This window comes from Myotis yumanensis, unplaced genomic scaffold (genome assembly GCF_028538775.1).
Source record: "Myotis yumanensis isolate MYYU_CA2020_CCGP unplaced genomic scaffold, mMyoYum1.0.hap1 SCAF_2, whole genome shotgun sequence".
Taxonomy (NCBI): Eukaryota; Metazoa; Chordata; class Mammalia; order Chiroptera; family Vespertilionidae; genus Myotis; species Myotis yumanensis.
The window spans coordinates 7,278,912-7,291,313 of NW_027223753.1; the positions used below are offsets into that span (position 1 = coordinate 7,278,912).

At 38.5% G+C, this 12,402-nt stretch overlaps 1 protein-coding gene across 3 annotated transcripts in view; it reads left to right on the forward strand.

Annotated features, from left to right (window-relative positions):
* The window catches only part of VPS13D (vacuolar protein sorting 13 homolog D), a 222,375-nt gene that overhangs the window by 43,724 nt on the left and 166,249 nt on the right, over positions 1-12,402 (forward strand). For all 3 annotated transcript variants that reach the window (XM_070404108.1, XM_070404109.1, XM_070404110.1), the window contains exons 23-25: positions 2,062-2,188; positions 3,681-3,861; positions 9,918-10,100. In XM_070404108.1, coding sequence (XP_070260209.1) covers positions 2,062-2,188; positions 3,681-3,861; positions 9,918-10,100 — 491 coding nt within the window. The remainder of the gene's footprint in view (positions 1-2,061; positions 2,189-3,680; positions 3,862-9,917; positions 10,101-12,402) is intronic.

Consider the following 12,402-nt stretch of genomic DNA (forward strand, 5'->3'; position numbering starts at 1 on the left):
TCTATGAAGAGGGACCAAACAAAATTTACATAAGTATCTAGATTTGCTCCTTTTTCCATGGGCGTGAAAAACGAGAACACTCACGAGCGGTCCTTAACAGATGGTGCGCGAAACACGCGAAAACTCCGGAGCGGTACGCAATGTGTTAACAAACTCTATCTGGTGATTATGTAATTTTTTGTCTAAACTGGGACATTTTTGAGAGTGAAAGGAGGCATTACTAATGATTACATCTGGGGAACGATTATTCGCTAATTACACCTGGTGTGTAACAGGCTGTTTCTGGGAAACTAGGGCATATGTTCATTCGATCTATTGCAGTAAAGAGGGGGAGTTACCAATAGGGGGTATGATTTTAGGCAGGAGGATATTGTAGCAAACCTGGCATTCTTTTTTTTTTTTTAAACCCTCACCTGAGGATATGTTTTTACTGATAGTAGAGAGAGAGAGAGAGAAAAACATTGATGTGAGAGAGAAACATCTATCGGTTGCCCCCGTATGATCAGGGATTAAACCTGAAACCTTTTGGTGTACGGGATGACACTCCAACCAACTGAACCACCCGGCCAGGGCCCTGGCATTCTTTCCAGTGGGACTCTGTAAGTTGCAATTCTTATAGAAAAACTGTGATCAGCTACATCAAATTTTAAATAGTAGGGATCTCCACAGTGAATAAGAAACTATTCCTTCCTTAAGGACTAGGTAATGGAATATGGATGACTACCAGGCTCAAATGTTGACCCTGTAGTTAAAAACAAGAATGTCTTTTGGGGGAGGAATGAACTGAAATTGAGGTGTTTTTGCCTGATATAAATCAGTGTCTAAAAGATGCCTAGCAGAGATAGTTCTTTAAAATTGGAGAAGCTTGGGTATTCCTTTGAGGAAATTAAGAATAAAAAATTAGCCGAAACCGGTTTGGCTCAGTGGATAGAGCGTCGGCCTGCGGACTGAAAGGTCCCAGGTTCGATTCCGGTCAAGGGCATGTACCTGGGTTACGGGCACATCCCCAGTGGGAGATGTGCAGGAGGCGGCTGATCGATGTTTCTCTCTCATCGATGTTTCTGACTCTCTATCTCTCTCCCTTCCTCTCTGTAAAAAATCAATAAAATATATTAAAAAAAAAAAGAATAAAAAATTAGTATGTGCTTTTGACTCATTGGGAGCTGAACTGGTCACCTATATATATAAAAAGCCAGTGTCCATGATGACCAGGCTGATCACACGACCAGTCACCATGAGGTGCATTGAGCACCTCTTGGTTCCTCCCCCACAGCCCACAGGCTCCGATCACAGCAAGGCGGGCGGCGGGTGGGTGGGGCAGTGAACATGGCAAGCAGCGGCAGGTGGGTGGGGCTGTGAGCAGCGGTGGGTTAGTTTTATATTGCTGATTATGATGATAAAATTTTACAGAAGCAACAGTTCAGCATATTTCTTTTTACTATTCACCCCCTGTTGAGAATGACTCAGTAGAGGTTCACTGCTCAAATGCCCGAGTTTCAGCATCCTTCTTTCTGCCCACCTTCCAGGGGCCCTGCTGCTGCAGTGTCAGTCTTTAGTGTCTATCTCATTAATGCTGTTTTTATTTATTTTTTTATTAAATCATGCCAAAATCCACTTAAGGTTGCTTGAATACCTGACACATGTCTAATACTTCCTTTTTCATTTTTTTATCCATAGTACAATGAATAGAACTGAGGATATTTCACTAATTCTAATTAGGAGCCTACTCTCAGAATGGATCATGCTCCTATCTGTAGTTGTAAAATGCTTTTCTCTTTAAATTGTGTACACATTTAGTTTTATTTCTTTCCTGTTGCAAATGTTCAAGTGTGATGTTGCTGTGTCATTTCAGTCCCCTTCGGACTTTTGCACTGAGACTACTTGAAACGTTGCATGAAACATTTTTTCTGGGTGTGTTGGGATGCAAACATTTGTTTTTGCCAGGTAGTTTGATTAAATGGTGGGAAGTCAGAGGCATGTGCGTGTCAGTTTTTGTTTCAGACACATTGAAGGTGTGTGACAAAAAAGGGTACGTAACGTGTTCTAATCTCACATCCCTAGAAGGAGACCTGGCCTTGCAGGGCAGCATCGGAAGCCTGTCTCTGAGTGACCTCACAGCCCACGGGGAGTTCTACAGGGAGCGGTTCACCACCAGTGGGGAAGAAGCACTCATCTTCCAGACTTTTAAGTAAAAACCTCCATCTTTCTCACTAGACATTTTGTCATTATTGCTGGCTCTTTCAAACTCGTGTTGACTAATCAATGAAGAAAAGACTTAAAAAATTTACCTTCTTACATAGAACTGGTATGATCTAGTGGTGAGGAATCCTGATTCCTATTGAAATGGATCTGTGCTGACGTGGGCTCCTCAGGTTTCATAAACAGATGGGCATGATTGAAATACTTCTGATTACTAAAATCCCTGGGCTCATGCTGCTCTCCCACTAACTGGTTATGTGATCTTAGGCAACTCATTTCATCTCAGTGCATCTGTTTTCCTCTCCAAATGTTGAGGGACTAAGATCAGTTTCCATCAAGCTGTAAACATTCTAGAATGATTGCAGCCTGAGAAAGTTGTTGAAGATATAGGTGTTAAATTACATGGTGCATTTTTTTCTGTAGAAACAATCTATATTGAATCTTTTCAGTTTTGGAATTTAGAAGGCATCTTTAGGCCTACATAGTTATTAAAAGGCAGAAAGTTTAAAATGGTGGTTTTTCAACCTTTTGGGAAGCTGTTAGAAAATATAAATATCCAGCTATACCCCCTAATATTTTGGTGTAGGGTATGCTCAGTCCTCCCCGCCCCCCAACTTGCCATAGTGATTCTGATGTTCAACCAGAACTGAGAAAACCTGTTTCTAAAGATACCTGGGAACTTTTTCTTCCATTTTCAAGGGGAGTATGTCCTACTGTACTGAGCATTAGGTGGATTAGTTTCTGTTGTTACCTGGCGCAGGGGTGTGGTTCTGTAATAAATGAGGTAATGAATATAAAACTCTTAATTCTCTGTCTGTCCCAGAATAGGTGCTTAGCTAATGCGAGATCCTTTCCCCAGTGCCTGTATCCTGTGTATTGATTTATTATTATGACACCATGCTTCATACTCCCGTAAATTCAAAATCATTAGTAAGGTTTTCTCATTTGTCTTGGAATGTAGGTGCTAAGCCTCTTTGGCCTACATTTCACTGGAGTTAAAATAAGACTTCTTTCTGCCTCCAGAAGAGTTTTCCCCAGGAACATTGGTTTGGTTGCCCAGTTTTCTTACACATTGTTTCATGTCTTATTTTTATTATCTTTTAAACCCATATTGTCACAGTCGTTGCTAGAACGGAGTGAGCAGGAATAATTGCTTTTCCTTAAAGGCCCAGGTGAGAGGTCTGGACCACAGCTGGCTTGTGAGGGAGTTCTGGAATCCAGAGTGAGCGAGTGCCTGGAGCTGCCCACCTGTGGATAGCCCTGGCTGTCCCACACCAGCCTTTTACTGCACATTCTCAGCACTTGCCGAACGAAGCTCAGAAAGGGAGTGATTATTGGAGTTCGCTTTGTAAAACTTGATGTGGGTTTCCATTTTAATCACTAAGTGTGTTCTCTAGGGAAACCCCTAGCTCAATCCAGGTTGCCTTCGAATACTAACTTGTATCTTGCTGCCGTTTGAGTCACGTTTTTGCCGTTTCTAGGTATGGACGGCCCGACCCTCTGCTGCGGAGGGAGCACGACATTCGCGTGAGCCTCCAGATGGCCTCGGTGCAGTACGTGCACACCCAGCGCTTCCAGGCGGAGGTGGTGGCCTTCATCCAGCACTTCACTCAGCTGCAGGACGTCCTAGGGCGCCAGCGGGCCGCCATTGAGGGGCAGACGGTAGGTCGTCTCATTTCTCCAAGTTGCCTTTTCAGTTGGACTGATCAGTGGAACTTTTAAGCCTCTAAAGCTAAACCTGGAAAATTTCACTAAAGGTAATTAGATAACTTAATGCTTACTGATGTCCTCCATGTAGCTGGTTATCTATAGAAATCTTGCTGTGATCTGAGACTTATATTTCTTATTCATTGTATTGTGTTCTAGTTACCTTTAAAGCTTTGCTTTAACTTTCTCTAAAAACAATTCGTGAAATTTATGATAACACTTAAGACTCTGGCCCTTCTAGGACTTTAGTGAGGATTCTTCTACTGGAAAGTGGTCCTGAAGAACATATGTAAAGAGGGTTTTTTTCAAATAGAATTAGAAATTCCCAAACTGCTTCTAGCACCTTTAATGTCTTGGGAGTCTTTCCATGGCACATCCTGGGCCAAAAGAAACACCTAATGGCTTCCCATTTACGAAGTAATTAAGACTAAACAATTAAATAAGTACATATGTCCTAACACTTAGTAGCTGTGTGAAAAATAATGACACATAAGTGAAAGAATAGTATTTTTATTTCATTCTCAAATAACCACAACTTCTCAAACTTGGAATTGGATTGGACATGACAGCCCTCATTTCCTGTTCCGCATTTACTTTCTCATGGTTCTTGCTTTTTGTCACAGCAGCTGCTTAAGACCTAGCTTCACAAAGATGAGACATCATTGAAAGGATATCACATGATTTAGTATTGAATATGAACTAGCTCAAGCTAGTGGTTTGCATTTTGCGGTGTCTGACAGATGACATGTTTACCTAAAACTTTTAACATGGCCTGGCCATGAGTGAGCCTACTTGTGAGTGGGCAGCAGCATCCTGCAGTGTCCTGGTGCAGTTTGGGAACCACAGAAAAACAATTATAATATAGTTCTATTTTTTTAAAATATATTTTTATTGATTTCAGAGAGGAAGGGAGAGGGAGAGAGAGCTAGAAACATCAATGATGACAGAGAATCATTGATTGGTTGCCTCCTGCGCCCTCCCCCCGCTTCCCCACTGGATTGAGCCTGAAACTGGGCATGTGCCCTGACGGAATTGAACCATGTGCCCTGGTTCATAGGTCAATACTCAATCACTGGGCCACATCGGCTGAGCTATGACTTGCTTTCTTTGGTCACTGTGTTAATAAGATTCATTCAGATTTATTACATGTGATTGCATTTAATTTATTTTCACTGTTATATTTCGTTGTATATAATAACACACATGGTTTATTCACTTGCCTGTTGAACACTTGGGTTGTTTACAGTGTCTCCCAGTGTACATGTATGTGTTAGAGTTTTTCTGAGATACTTAGGAGTGGAATTTTTGGGCCAGAGAGATGCACATATTTCTCTATAAGATAATGCCAGGTTGTTTTCAGAAATGGCACCTCCATTACATACTCCCATGGACAATGTGTAAGAATTCCTTGTCATTCATATCTTTGCCAACACTTGTCAACCTTTTTGTTTTGGGCCAGTTACGGAGTGTAAAATGGTATTGTGGTCTACATATGCTTTTAAAAAAACCTTTTAAATTGAGGGAAAGCATATAGTTCATATAGGAAAGTACAGAAAGTGTGTTACCTTCATGCATACACTTTGGGAATAACCCTTTTTTATAATCTTTTTCCATCTTGCTTTGCATTTTTCATAGCAATTCTGTTTAATAATAACTATGTAATCCAGCAAGTTAGTTTACTTAACCATTTTCTTATAATGCTTCCATGAATATCTTTGTGCCCATAGTTTATTTTTGAATGCTTCTGAATTATAGGTTTGAATCCTGTAAATGGTATTGAATACTTAAGTGGTATTATTTTATAGGATTGAATCCTATAAAGTCAGGAACATTTTTTGTGACTCTCAGTTCAACTTTGCTAAACATTGTCTGTTAGAATTATGTACATTTAAAACAATTATTTTTACATGTGTTTAAACTGTAATAAGTAATTGTGAAGAACCAGTTGGGTTAGGAAAGTACACACTGTGTATTACAGAGTAATTGGGTTTAACTTCCTGGGGAGGAATAAATTAAATATTTAAGTTTTAAATGATTCAAGACAAGCGGAAGGTAAAGGCATATTTTTCTGTTTTGAATCGTGCTAAATGTGTGGCCTTTGAAGAAAAGCCAATCTTCTCAAGAATTTGTAACCAAGCTGTTTGAATTATTTAGATTTACAGAGAGAGCTAAAGACCTACTTTGTTGCAGATAAGATTAAGAGGTTATTTTGTTTGAAATTTAAATTCCTTTCTCCTAATATTGTACTGATGACAGGTGGTATTATCTACCTTTGACTTGTACCTGAATTTCTAGTCATACATTTTCTAATGTCTACAAATACTGATCCAGTGGGACTTTAAATTTCTTTTTAATCTTTTTTTACGTTTTTTTTTTTTTATTGACTTGAGAAAGAGAAAAGGCAGGGGAGGGAGGGAGAGAAGGAGGGAAGGAGGAAGGGATTAATCTTGATGCTTGAAATTAGAAGAACATCATTTATCTAAATCATTTACCTAATTTGGGCCAAAGAGAAATGTTTTCTTTATTTTTTAAAATACATTTTTTTATTGATTTCAGAGAGAAAGGGAGAAGAAGAGAGAGAGAGCGGCATCAGTGATGAGAGAGAATCATTGATTGGCTGCCACCTGCACGCCTTACACTAGGGATCAAGTCCACAACCCGGTCATGTGTCCTCATTGGGAATCTGTGACTTTCTGATTCATAGGTCGATGCTCAGCCTTTGAGCCACACCAGCAGGGCTCTTTATTTTAACTTAATTTTTTTTGTTTATCCTCACCTGAGGATATTTTTGCCATGATTTTTAGAGAGAGGGGAAGAGAAGGAGGAAGAGGAAGAGAGATGGTGGGGAGGGAATGAGACAAATATATCCATGTGAGAGAGACACATGCTTCCCGCACATGCCCCACCTGTGGCTGGGGATTGAGCTTGCAAGCCAGGTATGTACCCTTGACTGGGAATCCAACCTGCGACCCTTTGGTCCAAGGGCCAATGCTCTAACCACTGAGCAAAATCGGCCAAAAATATAGCTGTTTCCTTTATTTTTTACCCCAGAAGTATGATATAGATATCCTGTGTCTTCTACTTTACATGGTGTCTCTCATATTAACTTGTTTATTCACTGAGGAACTGGAGTACAGAATTTTGGTGGAGTTAAGACATTCACTTTAGAAATCTTGGGACAGGAATCTGGAGTCTGGGTGTTGCCACTATAAGCTGTGTGACCAGCGGCAAGTTATTTTTCTTGCTCTTCTTCTGTTGACTCAGTTGTAGAAGGAAAATGGAGATAACAAAAATAAGTGTGCTTTACATTCAATTAATAATTATTTATATTAACAATGCTTTGGAGTTTTCAAAGTACTTTCATATATATTATCTCATTTGATCCTTATGACAACCTTGTTTGTTCATTTCTTCAATTATTTAGTGAATGTTTATTGTGGAGTAATGTGTTGTACATTGTGCCAGCTGCTGAGAATATAATGGACAACAAGAAAGACATGGTCATTGACTGCATGGAGCTTATCTGTTAGTGGGAAGGTAGAAACATGAAAAAAAGATAATTAGTTATGATGATAACTGATGAGGCCCTATTGGGTTAGGCAGTGGCTCATCTAATATATAAAAATATTTTCTTTTTTTTTATGTATGTAAAAATATTTTCTTAACACTGTTTTTTGAAAAGCAGTTTTTCCTTTTGATGAAGTTCAATTTCTTTACTTTATGGTTAGTACTATTTGTGTTTTATTAAAGAAACCGTTGCCTACCACAAGGTGGCGGAAATTTTCTCCTTTATCCTCTTTTAGAAGTTTTATAATTTTAGACCTCTTCCATTTGTAGTTGACTTTTGTGTGTGTTTTTGTGAAGTAAGGACTGAGATTCTCCCCCCTCCCCGCCCCCATATACATCCCCAGACTATTCTTTTCCCATTGAAATATCTTGGCACTTTTGTTGAGATTCAAGTAACCATATATGTCTATGTGTATTTCTTCATTTTCTGTTCTGTTGTATTGATTTTTATTTAATCGTATGCCAGTACTACCTAGTCTTGATTACTGTGCTTTGTGGTATGTCTTGAAACCCAGTAGTGTAAGTTCTCCAAATTTGTTCTTTTTTTTTTTTTTGCAAAGTTGCTTTGGCTATTCTAGGTCCTTTGTTTTTCCTTATACATTTTAGAATCAGCTTGTCTAGTTCTACAATAAAGTCACTGAGGATTTTGGTTGAGAATGCACTGAATATGTGTATCAGGAGAATCGACACCTTAGCAATCTTGAGTCTTTGGATCCTTGAGTATGGTACATCTCTCCATTTAATTAGGTCTTCAATTTCAGTAATATTTTATAGTTTTGGGTATACTGGTCTTACAGTTATTTTGTTATATTTGTCTCTAAGTATTTCCAATTTTGGATGCTATTGTAAATGATATGAATTTTAAAAATCATTTTGATATGTTGACCTCATATCCTGTCATCTTAATGAAGTTCCTTATTCTAGTTTCTTTAAATTCTTTAGCTGTAGATCAAGCATGTCAAACTCAAGTTTGACATGCTTGCTGTAGATGATTGTTGTCTGAGAATAAGAGAATTTTATTTTTCCCTTTCCAACCTAATTGCCTTTTTGTCCAGACTAGGACTTCCACTACAATATTGAATAAAAGTGGTCAGAGTGGCTACACTTGTCTTGTTCCTTATTTTAGGGAAGTGATTTTCAACCTTTTTCATTCCACTGCACACATAAACTAATTACTAAAATTCTGTGGCACACCCAAAAATATGTATTTTGTGGATCTGGCCAAAAAATAGGTATAATTTTGATTCATTCACACCAGACAAATATTGTTGTATTGGCTATTGTCATTTTTTTTATTTGACAATCTAAGGGAAAAGAAGTCAGGCATACCTGTTGAAAATTACTATCTTAGGGGGAAAACATTGTTTTTCACCATTAAATATGATGTTAACTGTAGATAGTTTTTTTTATTTTATTTTTATTATTTATTTATTTATTTATTTTTAAAATATATTTTATTGATTTTTTACAGAGAGGAAGGGAGAGAGATAGAGAGTCAGAAACATCGATGAGAGAGAAACATCGATCAGCTGCCTCCTGCACATCTCCCACGGGGGATGTGCCCGCAACCCAGGTACATGCCCTTGACCGGAATCGAACCTGGGACCTTTCAGTCCGCAGGCCGATGCTCTATCCACTGAGCCAAACCGGTTTTGGCTAGATAGTTTTTTTTTTAAAGGAGTCTGTCCACTTCATCTAAATTGTCAGTTTGTTGGCATGAAATTTTTCATAGGTTCCCTTATCTTTTTAATATTTGTAAGTTCTGTAGCAGTGTCCCCCACTCCTTTTAGTGGTGATTTTTGTTTCATTTCTTTCTTTTTATTATTATAAGTAGAGGTTTATCATTTTTCATCAGTCTTTTCAAAGAACCAATTTATTGAAGCCTGGTATAAAGATTAGAACTTAAAAAGAATGTATATTCTGTGGTTGCTGGTGTGGTGTTCGATGAACGTTTTATTTTTTTTCTAATTAAGTAATTTCTGTTCTTTTTTATGTTCTTTCCTCTACTTAGTTTTATCTTGCTATTCTTTTTTATTTTAGCTTCTTAAGATAGAAGCCTTGATCATTGGTCTTAAATCTTTATTTTTAAATATAAAATAAACATATACTGAACATATTTCTCTACTGTTTTAAGCACATCCCATGAATTTTAGCATGCAATGATTTAGTTATCAATAAGGTCAAAATATGTTTCCATTTTCCTTGTGATTTCTTCTTTGACCCATGGGTTATTTAGAAGTGTGTAGTCTGATTTTCAAATATTTGGGGTTTTTCATTATCTCCTTGTTACTGATTTCTAATTTAACTCCATGGTGGTTATAGGATATACTAGTACTCTATATGATTTTAGGTGTTTTAGTTCTATAAATTTATGGAACTTTTTGGAGACCTGTAAAATTAGGGAATTAATTGATCTTCTGAGTCCATTTTCTTTTCTCTTGTAGGTGAGAGATCAAGCCCAGCGCTGCTCACGGGTTCTCCTGGATATCGAGGCTGGTGCTCCTGTTCTCCTTATCCCAGAAAGTTCCAGATCAAATAATCTGATTGTAGCAAATTTGGGGAAGTTGAAAGTCAAGAACAGGTTTCTCTTTGCTGGTTTTCCTGGGACCTTTTCCTTACAAGATAAGGTGAGCAGTTAGTACCCATTCCCTTGTCACTGAACTGGCATTTGAACACTAATTGAAAAATTCACGTGTTGCTGTGAGGTGGGCCTCACTGCTGTTAGTGTATGTGACTTTGAAGAATTATTATTATTATTTAATCCTCACCCAAGGATATTTTCTCCATTGATTTTTAGAGAGTGTGAAAGGGAGGGTGGAGAAGGGGAGAGAGAAAGAAACATCGACTGGCTGCCTCCCGCATGTGCCCCGAGTCTGGACAGGGAGCAAACCTGCAACTGAACTATGTGCCCTTGACTGGGAATTGAACCTGCGACCCATCAGTCCTCGGGCTGATGCTCTAACCATTGAGCAACTGACTAGGACTTGAAGATTTATTTTTGACATTTTATTGACATTTTAATTTACCTTTTAATAGAGATAGTAGAAATTGTAACCTTTACTAACTGTATGTAGTAAGTAATTTTATCAGACAAACCAACAGAACCAATCTTCCATCTTTATAATGCTTTCCTCACTGTTTGATCTCAGAATAATCAACTTTTTACACTATTTGGCTTTTTCAGGGGACCTGATTTGGCCCAAGGTTTATCTGAAGCCATTAAAAAATATCCTTATAATAAAGTCTTATACAGATATTGCTCTATAGTTTAAAATTATATTAGAACTTATTTATTTCTTACAATAATGTTTGGAGGTAATTGGCATGAGGATTGCTGTTGTTTTAATTTTACATTTGGAAAAAGGGGGACTCATTGAGAATAAATGATAAAAATGGGAGCACCACCCTAGCCAGTTTGGCTCAGTGGACTGAAGGGTCCCGGGTTCGATTTAGGTCAAGGGCACATACCTTGGTTGCAGGCTTGATCCCCAGCCCTAGTCTGGGCTGGTCCAGGTGCGGGCGGGAGGCAACCAATTGATGTGTCTCTTGCACACTGATTTTTCTCTCTCTGTCTCTCCCACTCCCTTCCACTCTCCTAAAAAATCAATGGAAAAATATCCTTGGGTGAGGATTAACAAAACAAAAAAGAAAAAAAAAAAAGAGAGAGAGCACCTAGTAATCACAGACTTAGTGCCAGGAGGACATGGAGGTGGTCTGATTAGCCCCTCCCACTCACATTTGCACTGAGGAGAGTGGTAACATTGCTGGAACTAGAGGTGTCTTGTTCTTTTCCCCTGTGTGTTTTGATGGCACCTTGCTAGTTTCCACAGTGGCTTTTCACTCTCTATCTGCTTATTCAGTACAAACTCGTTTTAGCTTGTCAGAATAGCACTTACTGAAAACCCCAGCTAGTTATGCTCATTTTGGTCTAACAGCTAATAACACTGGGAGAGAGATCGCCTTTGAAGGGGGGTGTACATAAAATTTGATTTAATTGTAAGATCTTATGACTGACAATAATAGCACTATTACTGAAGGCTTATTGAAGGCTTATTGAATGCTTATTGAATGCTTATTGAATGCTTATTGAATGCTTATTATACATCAGCCTATGCTTTTTACATATTTGTTCACTTTGTTCTCATTAGTAACCTAAGAGGCATCTAGTATTATTAACACCATTTTTCCAGATAAAGAAATTGAGACTTAAAAAGATTAAGCCATTTCTTTTGGATTATACAGGTAGTAAGGAGGACATGTGGACCTGAGACTTAGATGTGTCTGGCTCCCATACTCCACTCTCTTAGCTGTGATTTGATTTTACCTCCCGGGATTAGGATTAGGTTAGCGTGGGGAAAATAAGCTGACGAACGCTGTTCCTGTTATGTGTCTTGAGTGGCCCTTCCTGAGTAGCTATAGCTCTTTGAATTTTCTGAAGGGTGGGGCAGTGAATTCATTAAAATAACTTAGATGGAAGAACTCGAAAGATTATGACAGAAAAGATATGAACGAGCAGTTACTGTTTGCCTCTCTAGGTATAGAAAGAAAAGAAGATGAAAGAGCGTGAGTGGGGTGGTAATCCTTACCAGGATGTTGCCAAGGACAGCAACTCAGTTCAGAAAGCAATAGGAAGATAATATTTGTTGGCAATGCTTAAACTCAAGTGATGTTATGATTTTCAAATTACTGTCTCTGTATTTTTTATTTCTTTTACTTTTCACTCATTCATTTACTCACTGTTATTCACGTAAACATCTTGAACCGAAGATACGTGATTCAGTGAGTGGGAATGGGTGGAGGAGGGAGAAGAGTGAAGATGGGACAGTGACAATCATAGGAACCACGTCCATGTGTTGTAACCTTGGGCTCTGGACCCAGAGTTGGGGTGTTTGGACAAAGGGCTGGAGGTCATGTCGTCCATGTATCATC